The following is a 20,830-nucleotide window of genomic DNA, read 5'->3' on the forward strand; positions in this document are numbered from 1 at the left end:
TTTCCTCCCCTTGGTTCACAAATCCCATTCTCAGTACCTGCACCTGCTCAGATGCACAAGAAAGCAGGTAGGAATGGATTGGTGGCTTTGTTTGGAAACAACCTAAATGTTCATCAATAGGAGACTGGCTAAACAGACCAGGGAGCATCCATGCAACGGACACTGTGAAGCAGCTGAAACGAGTAAAGCAGAGCTGAGAGCACCCCTATGACAGCTCTGCAAACACACTGCTAATTTAAAAGGAGGCTGCAGAACTCATATGGCATGAGGACATTTGTGTGAAACACTTACTGGCCCAACAAACTTGGCACATATGCAAATATGTGTGTGAAATATACGCTGTAAATGCACAAAGAGAGACCCATAAGGACACACAGTGCAGGGTCATCAGTTGGTTACCTCCAGCGTGGGATGAGGAGATGAGGTAGCCACCAGTCACTCGTGGTTATTTAAACTAATCAAATTTAAAATTCAGTTCCTCGGACACACTAGCCACACTGTATGTGGCTACCTTACTGGACAGCGCAGATAAAGAACACTTGCATCCGACTTAGAGCCTTAGTTTTTAGTTGAATTTCCTCCCCCAACAAAAATGTTTTATGTACTCCTCACTTAATTTAAAATAGATATAATTTAAATTTTTTTCCCATTTTCTCTTCGGGGTGAAACACCTCACAAAGTCTGATGTGAATAATTTTCTGTTCAAAGATTTGGAATCCAAGAGTTTAAAACACACACACACACACACACACACACACACACACAGAGGGACTGTTTTCTGTATTTGGTTCTTGCTGGAGCTGATTCAAGACCTGGCAGTCATCTCATTTATTCATGCACACACCAGGCATGCAACACAAATGCATCGAGTCCGTTAGATGTAGATGAAGAAAAAATAATAATAAAACCAGGATGCGTGAGTCCCTGTCCTCTTGGGCATGGGCTCAAGCAGCCATAACAAAAGGACAAGTGTCACTTGAGTCAGACAGCCAGCGTGCTGGGACGTCAGAGGGTGGAGGTGTCATTTCAGTTTAGGTGCTTCCCAATGGAAATGAGGTACAGATAATGTGTTGACAAAGAGGAGAGAGGAGGGCTTTCCAGGCAATGGGAACAGCATCTGCAAAAGCTCGGAGGAGCGATGTCCAAGGGAGCCTTCCGAGAGAAGTCAGCGGGCCAGTCTGTCCAGGGCAGTGTGAGGGCAGCTGGGGTGTCAGGGAGGGGCCGGGTGGTGAGATGCCCTGGATGCCAGGCCAAGAGGGGAGAACTGTCATTATACTAACAGCCACGTCATCTTTGATTGTGCCTTAGAATGTGTAAGGAATCTACTTCCGGTGGCTAGATGGATGGGGCGTTGCTGGGCGGCCACAAAGAATGTGACAGCCCTGGCAGAGGAGAAGGACAAGGCCTTGAAGTAGGAATGTCCACCGGGAGGTGTGACAAACGTGGGGAAGTCACACAGGGTGAGTGTGCGAACCGGGTCGGCGGGGTGGGGCATATTCAGTCTCCAGCCCGTGGCGAAGCAGCAGTAAATGGAAAAGGAAATCAGGAAGAAGCAGGGGCTTCTGATGGGTGTCTCACTGGCCCCAGAGCCAAGGGATGATATTTGGGATCAAGACCAGAGATGGGGTGAGTGGAACGCAGGCTAAGCTCGGCCTCTCTCCCTTCCTTTACATGTGAGGGCCACCAAACAGAGTTGACAGCTGAGGGGCAAGTGGAGGGGCTTTCTAGGGGCGACGATAGAGACAGGAATGGCCGGGCCTCACGGCATCTGCACAGCGCCCGCGATCACAGAAGGAGGCGAGGACCCGGAGGGCACCGTGTCCCGGCAGTTTGAGCGGGGGAGGTGAGTTTCAAAAAGTGAAAGTGGTCAGGAGAGGAAAAAACCAGCAAGAACTGAGAAGGCGAAGGCAAAGGGCTCGGTAATCAGGCCTCCACTGGTGACCTTCTGGACAGGTTTTCAGTAGAGGTGACCGTGGAATCTCAAATAGAGCGAGTCAAGTGGGGAATGATTACTAAGGGAAGAGGAGAGGCGTAATCTCAGCTTCCGTGATTGCGGGTTTAGAAGCGTCAGAAAATATTATATGAAACACTGATTTAAAGATGACACCACCACCGGCAGTGCTTGGCTTGCCTCTGCCTGGGTCACAGGGACACGTGGCTTTGACAGGCTCAGCCTCCACCAGGTGTGAATAATGGACAAACTCCAGGCTGCTTCTACTATCAGAAGCAGCGTGGGCCCCCAGGCCACGCGCGTGAACTTCCCGAGCGGCCCTGAGACCTCCTGCTTCCAGTGTAGCCTTAGGACCCTGGAGGTATTCTGTAACTTTGATGATAGAATTACTGCTAACAGAGCATTGTTGGCATTTTATAATTTAATTGGTTCTCACTTTATAAACTTTGTTTATCAGTATAAGCAGTGTATTGTTTACATATATGGAAGGAAGTAATTTGTGGGCCTTCAAAAGCCAGGGAATCCTAATAAATGAGATCAAGGGTGGGGTGGGGTGCGGTGGGAGGTTAATGCCTATGTGCATGGCTGTCTGTAAGGTGTTCTGAGCTCACTGTGGGAATTCATTCATCTGAAATTTATCCATCTGAATACCTACCACTTGGCATATTGAGGCATTCAATTTTTTTTTTTTTTTAAGAACACATGAACCAGGGGAATTTCCTGGTGGTCCGGTGGTTAGTACTTGGGGCTTTCACTGCCAGGGCCCGGGTTCAATCCCTGGTCGGGGAACTAAGATCCCGAAAGCTGCATGGTGTGGCCAAAAAAAATAATAAAATTTAAATAAATAAATAAATACAATAGGATTTAAAAAAAAAAAAGAACACATGAACCATGGGGGTAAGGTTTCCAGTGGATAACTCCCGCCCTCAAAGAGTTTGCAGCATAGGGAGTAGAATCCATCACATGAAAACAATAGAGTGCTTGAAATTTCACTGCTGATTTGGTTTAAGTTTGGAGCTAAGAACTGGAAACCAGGACTCAGGATTTATACCATGAATGCTTTCCCCATTCCCATAATATGTCCAGTTTCCTACTGTGGTCACCAGGCAGCCTATAAAAAGCAAGGTTACTCACCTCTAGCTTTCCAAATGAACACAGTATCAAATATAGAAACCAGAGGAAGCTTCATTGTTATGGAGCCAAAATGATTGAGAGCAAGTGTGAGTGCTTTAAATATACAGATGAACTAACAGATTTAAGACACAGACTCTTAAAGGCTAAGATTCCAAGATCAATCATTCAAAAGGTCAAATATATAATCAGAGAATCTGTCACAGCATGAGCAGTGGTGATGGAACACAAAACAGGCACGTGCCCAGAGCTGCTAAAAGATAAAGTCAGGACCAGGGTGACCATGGTGCCAGAGGGGACTTTCAGAAGCAACACTTTTGAAATGCAAAACAGAATTAGGAGCAAGCACCAGAATTCGGCAAAAAAGAAAGCAAAACAAGTGCTAGGTTGAGCCACACTAAAAATGCCAAGTAAGCATCAGGCCAAGCACAGCCAAGACCCATTTTTAATGAGGCAGTTCTAGTGCGCATGGGCATACTGAGTATATACCTGCACAAGGAAGAAAGTCCCTCCAGCAGGTTCTGCCCACATTGCAAGAAGCAAAAGGCAGATAGTCTGAGAAAGCAGCTAAGCAGAGGGTCCTGAAAGCAGAAACCCAGCTGGCCAGGGACAGCTTCTTAAAAAGCTCTGAATGATGAGTGGAGATTGCGAGCTTCAAACCAGATCTTCAGCCTCTGGAGGGGTGGCTCTGTTACTGCTATGTTGTCATTAAAAAGGGTCTGTTGATAGTAAAATACGTATTACAACCCCTCCTATTAACATCAACATCAGCTAACATTAAGCTCTCATTATGCATCAGGAACTGTTAAGAGGTTTGAATGAATTGTTTTATTCAATCCTCCCAATAGCACTGAGGTGGGATCTGTGTCCCCATTTTACAGATGAGGAAAATGAGGCTTAGTACACACAGTTGAGAAACTTATCCAAAGTCACACAACTGTTACTTGGGGTAGTGGGATTCAAACCTAGGCCTATCTGACTATAGCATCTTCACACTTAACCCCAGGGCTGCAAAGGAGACACTGAGATTTATTCACTTCCACGTGCCATTGGAAAAAAAATCCATTTTTAGCTAGGGAGATGTAGGTCTTTGTGCAGAGATATCACAAACCAGCACATTATTAAGAAACAGGTGAATAATAAGGCCATTAAAGGCTATGCATTCTTAGGAGAACGACATCACTGCGAGGTCACAGAAGCCCCAAGGAGGAAATGGAAAAATCAATCCTGCGCACACACCCAGCTCTGCTCAGCCACCCTCCGTGCTGGTCCTGGTGCTGAGACGGGCACCAGCAGCCCTGGTCAAGCCAGGCTTTGTTCTGCCATTTAAGGTCCAACAAGAGTCAGCAGTGCCCATGGCAGTGCTCCAAAGGCCTTGCACCAGATGGCCCTCCTTACAGGCCCTCTGCCCCCTGCCCTGCCAGCACCATCAGCCTCCCAGCTGCCAACGCCGGCCTGGACTTCCTGGGTCAGCTTCTTCCGCTCTGTGCTCAGCACAAGTTTTCTAGCAGCATGCGCCCCACCCAGCAGCTCTCAATGAGCACTTTTCCTGGGGTGCTGGGGACCTTGCTGGGCTTCGGGTGACAGCCCGGTGCTGGCTGGCACAGGTCCCTGGCTGTCTTCTGGCACACCAGCTGCCAGCAGTGCAAAACAGACCTGCGATTGTTTGCATGCATGTTTTCTTTCCCTGGGTTTCCTGCTGTCTTATTGCAATATAATTAACATGCAGTAGACGCACAGATCTTACCAGTTCAGTGCCTTGAGTTTCGACAACTGCTTATACACTTGTGTAACCACCACCCAAACAAGAGAGAGAACATTTGGGATGTCCCCAGAGAGTTACCCTTCCCAGTCAAGCCCCTCACCCAACCACTATATGATTTCTAACTTCTATCATCACTGATTTGTTTTTGCATGCATTCTTGCCTAATCATACCTAAAACATAATGAGAAGATGTTAGATAACCATCCACAGGCCTTTGATGGTGAAAAACACTTTGGATTATATTTAGTTCTGCCATTAAAACACATGCTCACTACACAAAACGTAAAAAAATACCAAATAGTTTTTTTGTTTGCTTTTTGTGTTTAAAAAAATTTTTTTTTAATTTTTATTGGAGTATAGTTGACTTACAATGTTTTTAATTAATTAATTAATTAATTAATTTTTGGCTGCGTTGGGTCTTCGTTACCGCGCCCGGGCTTTCTCTAGTTGTGGCGAGCAGGGCCTACTCTTCGTTGTGGTGCACAGGCTTCCCACTGCGGTGGCGGAGCAGGGGCCCTAGGTGCGTGCGGGCTTCAGTAGTTGGGGCATGCGGGCTCAGTAGTTGTGGCGCACGGGCTTAGTTGCTCCGCGGTATGTGGGATCTTCCTGGACCAGGGCTCGAACCGCGTCCCCTGTATTAGCAGGCAGATTCTTAACCACTGTGCCACCAGGGAAGTCCCTGTCTTACTATGTTGTGTTAGTTTCAGGTGTACAGCAAAGTGAATTGGTTATACATACACATAGATCCACTCTTTTTTAAGATTCTTTTCCCATATAGGCCATTACAGAGTATTGAGTAGTTTCCTATGCTATACGCTAGGTTCTTATTAGCTATTTGTTTTATATATAGTAGTATATATATGTCAATCCCAATCTCCCAATTTATGCCTCCCCCCCATCCCCTGGTAACCATAAGTTTGTTTTCTACATCTGTAACTCTACTTCTGTCCAAATAGTTTTCATTTTTTGTTATTTTTTAATAAATTTATTTATTTTCGGCTGTGTTGGGTCTTCGTTGCTGCGCGCGGGTTTTCTCTAGTTGCAGAGAGCGGGGGCTACTCTTTGTTGCCGTGCGTAGGCTTCTCATTATGGTGGCTTCTCTTGTTGCAGAGCGTGGACTCTAGGCACACGGGCTTCAGTAGTTGTGGCTTGCGGGCTCTAGAGCACAGTCTCAGTAGTTGTGGCGCACGGGCTTAGTTGCTCTGAGGCATGTGGGATCTTGCTGGGCCAGGGCTCGAACCCGTGTCCCCTGCATTGGCAGGCGGATTCTTAACCACTGCGCCACCAGGGAAGCCCCCAAATAGTTTTGGAAAGAAAGTTTAAAAATAATCTGGGATCCTATTACTCAGAAATAACCACTGTTAGTATTCTAGAGGGTTTCTTTCAGGGCTAGTGTACATGCATTGATGACAGGCTGGCTTTCTAGCGTGGCATTAGCTTCTTTTATAAATAAATAAAGCTTGCTGCTGCTGACCTCAGAGCAGGCCACTTAGAGTTGCCTGTTATGAGAGGCAGCTTCACCAAAAATCAACCTGCAATTTCAAGCGCCAACTCTTGTGGTTCATTTGGGGCCGACATCTGAATTCACTGCTTGTTTTCTGCAGAGGAATGTGTCTGGCACTTTTTTTTCCACTGGCAGTCACATGACCTCTCCTGGTACCTCAGTTTCACTGCTCAGGACAGCGTCTAGCTCCTTGAGACGCACCTTCCCCCACAAGGTGAATAATGCATTTGCCATTAAATCAGACCATTTGTAACAGAACCTCCAAATTTGATAATCATTCCTCCAGCCACTTTCACAAAAATGCAGTCACAGACATGCCCTTGATATTATTCAAATTTACTTTCTTTGAAAGATGGCACTTTAATAATATTCTTAATTTAAGTTGGAGTTTTCTAAAGATCCCAAGATTATGATGGTGTCAGTTTCTGGGTCTCCTTTTATATACACCCCAAGCAACAAGGTGACTAATGCTAGGTCATCAGCCTAGCCTTATTTATGCTCCAGAACTCTTTTTATCTTGCAAAACTCTGTACCCATTAAACAACTCTCCATACCCATCCCCTCAGCCCCTGCTGACCTCTATTCTATGAAGTTGACTACTCTAGGTACCTCATATAAGTGAAATCACACAGGGTCTGTTGTTCTGTGACTCGCTTATTTCACTTAGCATAATGTCCTCAGGGTTTATCCATTTTGTGGCATGTGTCAGGATTTCCTTCCTTTTTAAGGCTGCATAATATTCTACTGCATGTATATACCACATCTTGTTTATCCATTCATCTGTCAAGATATAATTAGGTGGCTTCCACTTTGGGCCATTTTGCATAATGCTGCTATGAGCATGGGTGTACAAATATCTTTCTGAGGCCCTGTTTTCACTTCTTTTGGTATATATCTAAAGACAGAATTATTGGATCATACAGTAGATCTGTTTTTAATTTTTTGAAAAACTGCCATAACCTTTTCCATTCCCACCGGCAGTGCACAAGGATTCCAGTTTCTCCACACCCTTGCCAACATTTGTTATTTCCTGTTTTTTTGATAATAGCCATCCTAATCAGTGTGAAATAGTATCTCATTGTGGTTTTGATTTGCATTTCCCTAATAATTAGCGATATTGAGCATCTTTTCATGTATTTGTTGGCCATTTGTATATTGTCTATGAAGAAATGTCTATTCAAGTCCTTTTCCCATTTTAAACCAAGTTGTTATTCTATTGTTGAGTTGTAGGCATTCTTTATATATTCTGGATAGAAATCCCTTATCAGATATATGATTTGCAAATATTCTCTAGGTTGCCATCCTGTGGGTTGCCTTTTCACTGTTGATAGTATCCTTTGGTGCACCAAAGTTTTAAATTTTGATGTGGTCCAATTAATAATGGCATTTTAAACGAGTCCACTTGGACTAGAAGAGAAAACAGTGTTGGGAAAAAAACCCAGACCTCGTTCTTTTCTTAGTTATGCCACTCAGTGAGCTGCATGACCTTGGACAAGGCATTTAATTTCTCTGAACTTTATTATCTTTATATGAAAATTGGAGAGGGGAAAAGAACATTTACCACACAGGACTTTTGTGAAATGTGAATGTACATAGGGCAAGAATCATAGCATCCAGCACTTGGAAGGCACACACCTCTTATCCATGCCTACCCCAGCATACTTGTCAGGAGCATCATTTCATTCAACAGGACCCCAGGACAGACACTGTTTGAATTAACAAAGGGATCATTATCCTGGTCTTATCAGTGAGGAAATGGATGCTTGGCCAGGTTACATAAAGAACCCAAGACCCCAGTGCCTACATTACCACTGGGATCTCCTGCTGTGGATGCACCCACAGTCCCTGCTGTCTCACCCACAGGACAGACCAGTCACCCCAACCCAAGTGCAGACGTAAGAACTGGGAAACCCTTCAAGACCATCCAGTCCGGCTCTCCCAACTTACAGATGGTGAACCTAAATCTGACAGAGGTTGAGAATCTTGCCCAGATTCACACAGCAACAGAGCCTGAATCACCCTGACGGCCAACGCTCCCTCCCAGTGCAGAAATGAATGTCCTTGAGAAAACAGAAGGGAGGCCTTGTATGATGTCCAGCACCACCCACTCCTCTCCAGAACACTCAGCCCTGTTCTGCTCCAACAGTGTTGTCTGGGGGAGAAGAGGACATTCCCAGCAGTGCTAGGGAATATCTTTGGGGTGAAATTTCTCAAGATAGTCAGACAATCAGACATGTTTACTCTATTTAGCAGCCCTTGGGCCCAGGCCTGCTACAAGGACCATGCCCCTATCAGGGGTTTGAGGGAAGCAATGGGACGACCCTGGTATTTTTTCCCTTTTCTACTCTACCTGTATTAGGAACCTCAGCCAAAGTCAGCACACCTGCTATTCCAGGTGCCCCCGAACTCTAGCCCTGAGACCAAAGGTGCACAAGGGTGCAGGGTGCTTTATCCAGGAACATTCTGGCCAAGTGCTTCGAGAAACAGACATTTCATTGCCTTTGCCTCAAAAGGCCTTTTCATCTTTCTTGTTTTGTGAAAGAATACTGCACAGACAATATGAATGGAAATCAAAATAAAGATTTACCCATAATTATGCCACTAAGTAACCTTCATTTTTGAAGAAAATGATTGCAACATTTATTCCGAGCTCTACAAACCAAGAAAGAAATATGTAAGAATGACTCTCTAACTGCCCTAACCATCTCATTGGTGGGCCAAGTGGTTACTTCTCATCATTAACACCACTGAAGTCTGGAGGAAAAGCCAAATGGTTATATTCTGGCGTATTCTTTATGCTCTACAAAATTATGATCGATGCAGGAAGGCACAGTAAGTTGTCACTACAGGATTCTCTCTGTTCTTAGAGAGATTCCCCAGCCCACCATCACTGGTACCTTGGAAACTTGGGCTGCTAGGTATGTACCTATGGTTGGATGAATGACACATACAATTATTTTATAGTGCGATGCAAATATCTGAGGTCTTACTACATACCAAAGATCTCCCCTAGATGCTAGGAAAAACGAAGATTAAGGTAGAGGTTGTGTCCTCAAGAGGTTCACAGATCTAGTGTGTAAAGGAATAAATGACATTCAGTTTGACAAATACATGAAAAAAATAACAGCCAAGTATAAGATACAGTGGGGACACAAAGAAGGCTTGGTGAAGGCTGCACAGCTCTGGGTTTTTTCAGCATCCATCCTGTATGACTCAGCTCTAGGAACATACCTCCTGCACAAGTAGTACGAAGCTAGGAGGTGCTGGGAATGCATCGCTTTATTACAAGCAGTGCCTTTCTAAGAGATCTTCACCCAAGGTCTTTATAAATGTTCTTGTAACTTAGGACTTATGATTTATAAATGTTATTTCACGTATTACTCACCTGAAAAGAAAGTTGGGACATGGAGAGAAATTGTTCTGAATAGTTATGATGAAGCTTGGAGCCCTGCCAGGCTAAGAATCTAAGACTCCTGGCTCCCAGATGCTTGAATTTATCTGGGTCCTTCTGTAGGGTAATGAGAAAGTTAGCATTTGAGCCCAGGAATCCTAATTCTCAGATTTATAGGCAAACTACAGCATGTGAATTAGGGCACTGAGCTTCAAAGTCCTCATCAGGCACCCATATTCCTAGACGTAAAGCCACAACTAAACTATGTAAAATCTACTGAAGTATTCAGTTTGGAATTCTCTTGTGGTGAAATTTGCCATTTGGCATAAGGCACATGTAATTGCCATCAGGTACAAAAGCAGTGTTTTAATCTCACATGCAGTTCTGTGAACACTTGCTTAAGAGACAATGGAGAATGAACTTCAACCAGCTGCACGACCTTGGGCAAATTATTGGTCTTCTGAATCTCTGTGTCCCCAGCTCAACCACAGGTGTAATGACGTCCACCACCAAAGGGTTGTTCTGAGTGGAGGTAATGAACAGAATGACACAGAATAAACATTGCTACATTTTAGTAATGCACAAGAATTTAGCGTAGTCTAAGGACTTAGATGAAGATGTCACACCTGTCCTCTTTGTGGTCTAAGAGATTTTCTCATCTTTCTGGTACAGGGATGAGAGGGACACAGTCACGGCCCACCAATCTGTGCATGGTCCTCGAGGAGACAAGAAAGTGCTCGACAGAATCAGCGTTATGGTTGTCCCCGTTCAGGGTCCCCATCAGGCAGGTAGGCTTCCCAGAGGCAGGGGCCCAGCTTGCCAATCCTGTAGCAGCTCTCTGGTTTGACATTCTTATTATCAGACCCCTCTGTCTAAGGATTTTAACAAATACAGTCTAAATATGACATACTCATCCTTGTAAGCAGGGGTTGTCACTGTTTCTGGAGAGGGCATGGCCTTGCCCGAGAAGCAACCACAAGAATTGCTCAGGTGATGATAATATCCCCTTTCACAGGTATGATGTTCTATAACATAAATACATGTATGGGGACATTTTCTCATTACAAAGCAAACTATCCCCATTTTATAGGGGAGGGTATGGGCTCAGAGAGAGAGGAAATAACTGTTCAGGGTCCTATGGCTAGAAGGTGGCCACTAGGGACTTGGACCACCGTCCCTCTCTAACACACACAGCTCAGTCCTAACCCCACCTCTCAGAGGCAGCAATCACTACTTCTAGGCTGGCTGGACCCGAAGATGTGGGGAAGGAGTTTTAATTCACAGACAAACTATCAGAAAAACAGAAGCTCCTCCTGTGAATGAAGGTCTCAGTCTCTGGGGTCCTTCTGGGTCCTCTAGGCCAAGCACTGACCATGGACCATGTTGTTAAGAACGCTGCCAACAAGGCATGTGTGTGACTCAGTGCTGGTTGAATGACGGCCCCACCAGCCTGCCTGCCAGTCTCTCTCTCTGAGATGCACGCCCAAGCTCCCTTGTTTTTCATGCCACCACTGGCGCTTACGTTGTCTTCCGCCCTCACCAACCTACTCTCCTGAATCCTCTCTTACTTACCTTTTCTCATCTAGGTCCCCCAGACTATTCCTGGGCCATTTCTCTCTCTGACAAAGCAAAACGATGATAAAGGAGGCGGGGAGGCTGCCAAGAGGCAGAGGCTCCAACCTGAAGCGAGCTCCCTGCTTCCCTGCTGGTGGGCCTGGGACCAACAAGAAGGCACATCCCCCTCAGCAGTTCATCCCTGACGCGCACACTCTCCTCTCTCCCCAAATTGACATGTGCCAGTCTCTGTGGTGCAGTGAGCTCTGCAAAGGAAAGACCCATATTCTCTGAAATATTCAGAATATTCTAGGGACAGCATTGTAGGAGGGGGGTGAGTCTGCACTGTGGAGCTGGAATGCCGAGGTTCAAATCCCAGCCCAATCACGTAACCGTGTAGCCACGGGTGGGTCACTAAAACCCTTAGCTCCTCAGTTTTCTCATTTCTAAAGTGAGAATAATAATTACCAACCCCTAGGATTTGGGGAGGATTAAATCAGTAAATACCTAAAAAGTGCTTAGAACGCTGCTTGGCACATAGTGGTGCCCAATGAATGGAAACGAAAGTAAGTGTAATCGTACTGTTATTCAAAACACAGTTAAGGCTGAAATACAGAGAGGGTCAGAAGTTATAAAGAGGTAAATTTCAGAAAAGACATCTAGCTCAGGATTCACCCATTCAACAAGGATGAATGAGTAGATTTTTGAGCACCTACTCCATACCAGGCAGTGCTCTGTGCCCTAAAGATGCAGTGGGGAACACAGAGGAGAGGAATATTAGATTGTGGTCCATGGCTGTGCAGTGAATTAAAATAAGGCATGTGAACGAGAGGGACAGACAGGCCTCCCTGGATTGTGGAGACAGGAAGAGCTTCTCCAGGGAGCACACTCTCAAAAGACTCCCATTCATCCGTAGAAGGAGAAAGTAACATCCACAGCTGCGAAGCGGGGCAGGAGCCTCGGCAGGTCCTGGCTCATCCAAACCAGGAAGGAAGCCGACAGCAGAGCCCGTGGCAGTTTCAGGGAGGAATCAGAATCCACAGACTTGTATTTGGACCAGTCTTCATACTCTACAAACTGGGATAGAGCTGATTAAGGGAACTATATTTTCAAAAGAAAACTCTAATTTAGGCCAATATTTTTGAAATATCTCCTTTTTAAGGAGGAACTCAGGGAGGAATTTCTTTCAGATCTTAGCATCTCAAAAAACTGTATTTGTCCCAGGCAATTGCATTTTTTAAAAAGTTTTAAAGATGCTATGAGTTTTGCAAATGACTTTTCTCCTCTTTTTTTGGCCTACAGGAAGCTCAAAACTGAATTTGCAACAGGGCTGTTTGATAGGTGTTTTTTCCCTGATACAACTTTATATTTGGCTTTTTTTTTTTTTTCTGTTTTACTCTTAGATTTTCTTTGCATTGATTGATTGATTGATTGATTTTTTTGCGGTACGCGGGCCTCTCACCGTCGCGGCCCCTCCCGCTGCGGAGCACAGGCTCCGGACGCGCAGGCTCAGCGGCCATGGCTCACGGGCCCAGCCGCTCCGCGGCATGTGGGATCTTCCCGGACCGGGGCACGAACCCGTGTCCCCTGCATCGGCAGGCAGACTCTCAACCACTGCGCCACCAGGGAAGCCCGATTTCTTTATTTATTGTAGCACAGGTGTGTGTGTGTGTAAAATATATGCTCCAAATCCTCTTTAGTATTAGTTAGATTATAATAAATTTACTGCTCTAGGTAATTTAGCACCTATTTCACAATAAACTATTTTTTATATCTGCTTATATAACCCACATTTTATGTACCATGGGAATTTTTTTTAAAGTTTCAGTTCACCTTATCCCCACCCAGTCCTACTGCTTTTTTTTTTTTTCTTTTTTTAAGGGGCAAACATCTTCCACTGCATATGCACAATTGTAACTGGTCCAAAGCTTTCTCACTCCTCAGGCTACTGCCTGCATCTTCAGCATCTATCTCCTCCTCTTTCCTTCATTTCCCATCATCCCCCCACCCATTCTGCACAGTGCCCCCCAGTTTCACTTCTTTAAAACATTAATTGAGCAAATCAGCCATTTGACAGTTTTCAACTCTTCACCGGCTCCTGCTGCTCATAGGGGTAAGTGAAAACTCCGTATCCTGACAAAATCTCCTACTCCATCACATAATTCACCATCTAAACTGCCCAATCCCTGGCAGTTTCCCTAACTATCCCTGGACATGGCTTTTCTTTCCCCACCTCTGTGCACTTACCCTGGTGTGTCTCCCGGCATGCTCCCCGGCCCCCTACCCCCCAGCCCTCAGAACGTCACACAAATGCCTGCTGTCCTGCGAGGCCCTCCTAATGGCTCCACCTCCCAGTGGGCTCTTCCACGTCCAAATATTGCTGGCTGACCATCTGAAGAGTAGCTCCATTCTACCTCGCGAAACTGTGCAATTTTACTGAACCTGTCTCTGTATCGTTTAATTTTTTGCAGGTTTTACAACTCGTTTGCGCACTGAAACTGGAAACTTCTTGATGGAAGGAACTTTTATACATTTTTTATCCCTCACGATGCCCTGTGCAGTATCATATATAGTTGACACTCCACAAATACTTGATAGTTTATGTCTATTTCCCTTCAAAATACAAAGCATAAAGCAAATGACAGACCAATGGTTAAGTCCTCAATAAATAAACTAATCATACTCATACGACAATTCACTAAAATGCAAAAGATGAGAAAATACAGGAAGTGTTTGACTTCACTAGTAATAAAGAATGCAAGTTAAAATTATATAATGTTTCTTATCAAAGTAGTAAGATTAGGAAAAAATCTCAACCTTTAATGCTTTTGAGAGTACAAGGAGATAGGTACTCTTATAACGGCTGGTGTTATCGATACAAATTGAAAACAATTTGACAATATGTAACAAATCTTTAAAATGTTTATATACCTTGATCAACCCATTTGGAGGGCTAGGGAGATACTCCAAGGTGCGGAGAAAGCTCTGTGCACCAGCTACTCTTCCCACGGTTATAACACTGAATCTTTATGAACAACTTAAATGTACAATAAGGAAATTATATGTCTATTCAGTGGACTGTTACATAGCATTAAAATGGCATTAAAAATGGCAGCCAGTGACTCTGTGTTAACTTGGGGGGTGGGGGAATGCTTATATTCTAATGTTAAGTAGAAAAAAATAGAATACCAAATTATGGGAAATGAATAATTCTAACCACATAAACAAATGCATGGAAGGAAAGATATCAAAATAGTAAAAGCAGTTATACTTGTTTATTCTTTACGGTGTTTTCCAGATTTTCTAGATGGACTGGATGACTACCAGGGGGAAAAAAAAAAAGATGCTTTTTTTTTTTGGCCACACACCTTGGCTTGTGTGGGATCTTAGTTCCCCAACCAGGGGTCAAACCCGGGCCCCCTGCAGTAGAAGCGCAGAGTCCAAACCACTGGACCACCAGGGAATTCCCAAAAGATGCTTTTCAAAGTAGATTTTTCTTTTGTTTATACCAGGAACAGTATCACAAGCACTGTTATTAAGCTTATGAGACATAAGCTTCATTTTCTTTTCTTTTATTTTTTTTTTGCCCCTTTTTTAAAATAAGAAATGGAGAGAAGAGAGAAAGTTGAAGAAAGGGAAGGAGAAAGTGCGGGCAGCTCTCTTATCCTGATTAATCCCTGCAGGAGGTGGGCATTGTCATCCTGTAGAGCCAGGAAACAGGCTCAGAAAGTCAGGTCCAAGGCTACCTGAGGGGCAGAGCCACCATCACAACCAGGGTAACACGCCAGGAGCAAGGCAAGAAAGAGAAAAGAAAGGGCAAAAGCAGGTAAGCACAAAATCTTAGGGGTAATTTATATAACAATATGAAAGGTTGGTTCTAGTGGGTAGAATTGTGGATGGTTTTTTTCCCCCTCCTCCCTTTTCCAGATTTTCCATAAGGTGATATTAACTTTTTGTTTTCATTTATGTGTGATAAGGAAACTGCAACCGTTTGAAATCACTGAGCTGTGAGCAGCAAGAGAGAAGACAGGCTCTACTCACTCCACCCCCCGCCCCGCTACGGGGAATAAAGGAGTCAGGAGGAGAAGGGAGGGGGCGGGGGGACAGCTCCCACCTGAACAAGCCACATGCTGCACCATAGGACTGCGTCAGGATTTGGGGGATGAGGTTGGAGAGAGAGAGAGAGTGTGTGTGTGTGTGTGTGTGTGTGTGTGTGTGTGTGTGTGTGTCCCGCGATGAGGAGAAGCAGGATCTGTGGAGCTGTCTGCCAAGGTGAGCCTCTGTGCCGCACGTGGAGTCGGCTCCACCCTGCACTTCTCCCCGCCATCCACAAGTCACACACACATGCGCTCTGTAATGCACATTTACAGAAAGTTGTGTGCTGTTGCTGTTTTCCCTACAGTCGGCTTTCTGAAACACAAAGTATGAAGAAAGGCCTGTTGGGCATGAGGCAGAACCTAGAGGTGAGGAGGGATTCGTTAGTGCAGCTTTTGTTTAAGGGAGATTGGGCTACACAGACGGTGGTTCTGGGGAAATGCTTCCCAATCGTCTTCATGGCCTGCTGCCCTGATTCCGGAGGGTAGTGTTTCTTGGAGAGCTTGGCCCCGCCTTGGTGCGTAAGCGGGACACTCCTAGGTGGGACCACCGTGGCTCCATCCCAGGGGAGAAGCAGAGGGAAACTTTTAATTATGTAATTCTAACACACACAAAAAAACCCTAATGGGAATCCAGTTTTTGCAGAGAATTTGCTCACAATCTTCCTACCTGAGTACAAAGGGCTTTTATAGTTTCCCAGATCCCTTGTCAGTCTGTGTTCATAGTTAGAAAAAGAGTGTGGGGGGTCACCTGTGTCCTTTCGGAGAGCCGCTTCCAGAAAGTGGCTGGGCTTTAGGAATGAGTGAGCGGTGAGAAGCAGCTGGGGTGAGTTTGGGGAAGGGAAGGAGAAGTAGTTCAGTGGCTTGAGTGGCTAGCTAGGTCGAGGTGACTTGTGTGTTAAGCTGGGGTGGGAGGTTATGCAAACAGGCATCTTTAGGAGCCAGCAGAGAGGAAAAGAGAAGGGCAAAGGTCCAGGAGGACCTGAACGGCACAGGCTCTTGAGCAATTTGTCCTGTGAGTATAGAACCTCTTATAATGCACAGTCACATCCACGGTCCAGCTCTGAGGCTCACACAGACCTGGGAGGTGGATGGGCCTCTCGCCGTTTTATACAGAGATATCATTCTGAGAGACAAACCCACTTGTCTAAGATGAAACAAACATGAACTGACTCTGGGTTGAGATGGGCTGGCCCCATGTCTAGGATTCTTTCTGTCCCAGATGGCACCGTGTCCTCTAGCAAAGACAAGGGGCCCTTATTCTCCCATAGATGGAAAGAAGAAGATGGGGGAAACTGAGGACACAGGGAGACTGAGTTGTCGGGGGCAGAGGTAAGGTGAGGAGGAGACGAGAGGGGAGGTGAAGATCTGTCCAGCATCACCACGCAGCTGAGAGGTAGCAATGGGAGTGAGATTATGCACACTGATAATGGATCCAGTAACCAGGGTGGATGGTCAAGGGACACCTTTACCTAAAGCTCTTACGTGACTGTTGGCTCTACACAGGGGCCTCACTGCCCATCAGTTAATAAAATCCCTGGTGGCATTTTCCCAGTGAGCATTTACCCAGGGCATCAGGGGAGGGGGAGGGGCACTGAGCTAGGAAGCCCCTGTTTTCATTTTGCCTTTTTCCATCTAACTGTGTCACCTTGGATAAATCACTCAGAAAATAAGAACCAAGTATAAGAAGTCTATGATTCTATGCCTTCCCAACCTCCCTATTCACATCGTTTTTCATCACTTGATTGCCGCTGAGGAGAGAATGATTATAAGTATGACACGGACCCTTTCTTTTCATGAGAGTCAAGAAAATACTAAAATCCAGGCCAACGAGCCCTCCCCTTGGAGAGTGGGCACCTGTCACACCTCCTAAGACAAGGCTTTGCACTAAGCGAGATTCAGTAATCATCTCCCAACCGGCATTGGCATGACTTTGCTGCAGGCAAGTATGCAGAGGATTCCTTCATTACAATCTTTCTATGCATGATTCAGGGGTAAGTACCGTCTCTGTTTGCATCTGGAGGAATAAGAACATATTATAAAACAGAACTGAAAATCTGTGGTGTATCCAAAAATAGCACGCAGATATGCCAGCCTCCCGGTTCACCTTTCTGTACCATCCAACTCTCCCTTGACTTGCTTCACACAACAGAGGCAGACTGGGACTCCCAACGCTCAGGCATCCTGGGATCAGTTATCAAACTGTCTCGGACTAAACGCCTCGAGGTGACCCAGCAGAACTAGGGTTCCTAATTCTTACCCATTCTGCTGGGCCTTGTCCTAACTCCTTCCCCACTGCAGGTGCCCCTGCAGTCACATGCTTTTATCAAGTGATCTGCAGCTTTAGCCTGCTCACTCTGCAGAAAAGAACGGGGGAAAAACAGAGAGTAAGAAAATATAGCTCTCTACTGGGAACCTCACAGCCTGCTAGCTTATAAAACACGACCGCCTTGCTACCTTCCTGCAGACTCCCCATTGGCCAGCAGCACACGCTCTGAAGTCAATCCCCTCCCACCCCACTCCCCAGCCTTGGCCCATCCAAGAGATGACACTTGCTGAAGGGACCTGATGATGTTCCAACCTGGGTCAGAAATGCCCATGTGTGACCAATGGGGCAGGAAAGGAGGTTGATTAAAAGGCTGAGTGTCTCTCTAAATAATGAGGCCCCCTGACTGCTGAGCCTTCGTACTACGCTCTCAGCTTCCTGCGCCTCAAACTTTGTGACTCATAGCGCTTGCTTGCAGAGTGAGGCAGCTGAGCGGCCTTGGCGATGGGTTAAATCGGGAATGTGCTTTTCTCCCGACACTCACCCCTCAGGTGCCACCTGAGCCCCTACCTGGCCAGGGGGGTGGGAGCTGAGCAGCTTCAGCTCTTTTGCTGGCCCTAAATAGCTGTAAGAGCCTGATTTCCGATGGACTTAGGTCCATGGAGATCCTCTGTCTGTCTGTCTCTGTCTGTCTGTCTGTCTCTCATACACAAACACACACACACACACACACACACACACACACACACACACACCCCAGTTCAGAGTATCTGGAGGCTCTGTAATGCCGCTGATTTCTAAACTGTTCTGGGTCTCCAGTCCTCCAGTCCTCAGAGCTGCAATCTGAGACCCAGAGTGCTATTTCCTTCACCCACACTGCCTCCAAAACCAGAGGAATTCCTGGAAATTTTTAAAGCAGAACAGGGTATCAAGAGGGTCTGGCTAACTGTTGCACATCAGTTGAGGGGATGGCCGTGGAAGGGGGCAAGAGAGGTCAGGGGACAGCCAGAGGTGGCCACCCAGAGCTGCCCGGCACCCTCAGCAGCGTCTCTCCCGTTCATCCCTGCGGAGGGCATATCTGGAAGTTCGGGAGCTTGGGTCCCACGGGCGGCAGGGGCAAGCAGAGGGCAGGTCCATCCAGGGGCGGCGAGACCAGGCTCCCAGAACTGGCTCTCTGGCCAGCCCTCTGCACCGCGGGCGCCGCCTCCCACATGCTCGGAGCCTGCACAAGACAGGCAGCGAGCGTCTCCCCGCAATCCCGGACCGGCTTCCCCTATAAAACTCCCCAGCACAACCTGCTTTTGTTAATTCTGCAAATGCTGTCACGACACCCCCTGTCTGCTCGGCTCCAAGGGAGACTCGCTTTCCCCAGAACCCAGCCGCTTCGGATCCCCCGGGCCCCCCGCACCCCGACGGACCACCGCCCACCCGCCCCAGCGCCCTCAAACGAGCGAGGTCCGAAGGACCTCGAGGACCCTACAGCCCCCGGTCCTGAACATCTTTGTCCTCCCAGCACAGACGCGCACACAGAGCGACAGAAAGAGCCCAGCCGGGCACCGAGTCCGCGCCCCTGGCCTCGCCGGGGCCCCGCAGGGGGACAATGGTCCTCGTTCTGCAAGTTTGCGAGCCCGGAAGCAGAGCCCTCCTTACCGTACATCTTGGCGGGGCGAGTGCCTCCCGGGAGGCCGCGTCGCCTGCAGCCAGCCCCTGGCGGCGCCGGCCTTTCATTCACAGCCGGGGTGGCCGATGGCGGCGGCCGGCGGAGGCCCGGGCGGGGCGGGAGCAGGAGCTGGAGCAGGAGCGAGAGCGGGGGCCGGACGCCAGAGGGCAGGGGCCGGGAGCCGCACACCCATTCAGCAGCCCCGACTGAGCGCGACCAGCCTCGGCTCGGGTTTCTGGGGAGGGCTGCGCCGAGAGGGGCGGAGGCTATGCTAATGACGGTCCCTTCCAGCGGGCTCGGCCACTGCCGGGCCGCCCCGCCCAAGCTCCGCCCCGCCCCGCCTCGCCCCCCGGCAATTCCCACCCTCCGAGAAACCCAAATCCCTAGAAGCACCTTTCCCAGGCTGTCGCCCCCAGGTGCTGGGTGGCGCATTTTCCAGAGGCAGCGTCCCGCAGGGGAAGTGACCCACCCTGCTCCTGTCCGAATGCTCAGGCCTACAGCTGAGATCTCCCATAACCCGCGGGCACCGAGGGTCAGCAGGGGTGCTGGAAGCTGCATATGTAGCCCCTCCCCCAAATTTATCCAGAATGCGTTGTCTGATCCAGGGGGCGCCAGGAAGAGGAATTGGGGCATAACCTTCCGCCCTCCCTTGGCCCCCTTAATAAACCCCATTCCCTAATTAAGCCCTCAGCTATGGCCACTCTCTTGCCAAGTGCTCGCTACCAAAGCGCGTCTTTCCTCCGCCAGGTACGCAGGAAACGCACACCGTCCCACCGCTCTAGTGCTGCAGGAAGTCAGCTTGCTTTTCCTCTCCCAGATTCACAAGTGTAATTCACATGCTTTGTGACCAGGATCCTCCCTAGCTGTGCCCCAGGGCCGACTTCACCCTCTGGAACCAAGTGAGAAAACAGACACAGAGAGGCAGAAGGCTCACGCCCACAGCCTGAAGACAAATTCTAGCCCAGCTCAGGGCTTCCCTAAAGCTTCTCACCCAGCCCCCTCTACATTTCACATTTACCCCAAGGTTGAGGGGTTTTGTCCTCAAAATATTCTACTAGTAGAAGTTAGGAGAGAATCTTAAAGATGCTGTCATGTCTCTCATTTTAATGAAGAGGAAACTGAGGCTGTGAGAAATTAAATTGTGTCCTTTTTCCTAGATACACTGAGCTGTGTGTCCATAGGCCAGTCATCTCCCTCTCTGAACCTCAGCTTCCTGCAGGACTGTTGGGAAATTTATATAAAACCTACATGCAAGTACACAGTGGGCACTCACGTATTCATTTTCTTTCCTTCCTCACCCAAGGCAGAGACAGAGCCAGAGAGAGCCTAGGTCACTGGACTCTTGGAACAGTGCTCTCTGTTGTGCCCCAAACCCATGTTTCCCATTTCTCTCTGGCCTCACCACCCCCTCCCACTCTCTTGATGTTTCCAAGTTTTGTTCCTGTTCCTTTACCTCTTTACCTCTCTTAGCAGCATGTGCAAGTCTTGAGGCCCCATGGGAAACTCTGGGAAGG

At 47.3% G+C, this 20,830-nt stretch overlaps 1 protein-coding gene across 2 annotated transcripts in view; it reads right to left on the reverse strand.

The window, feature by feature from the left end:
- Positions 1–20,102, reverse strand: part of EFR3B (EFR3 homolog B) — an 89,837-nt gene extending 69,735 nt beyond the window's left edge. For both annotated transcript variants that reach the window (XM_089923393.1, XM_022574307.2), the window contains exon 1: positions 19,307–20,102. In XM_089923393.1, the coding sequence (XP_089779519.1) occupies positions 19,307–19,988 (682 nt within the window). In that variant the 5' untranslated portion in view covers positions 19,989–20,102. The remainder of the gene's footprint in view (positions 1–19,306) is intronic.
- Positions 20,103–20,830: the final 728 nt, after the last annotated feature.

Source organism: Delphinapterus leucas, chromosome 13, assembly GCF_059928025.1.
Source record: "Delphinapterus leucas isolate spDelLeu-1000000601 "Yukka" chromosome 13, BTC_Dleu_Yukka2, whole genome shotgun sequence".
Lineage (NCBI taxonomy): Eukaryota > Metazoa > Chordata > Mammalia > Artiodactyla > Monodontidae > Delphinapterus > Delphinapterus leucas.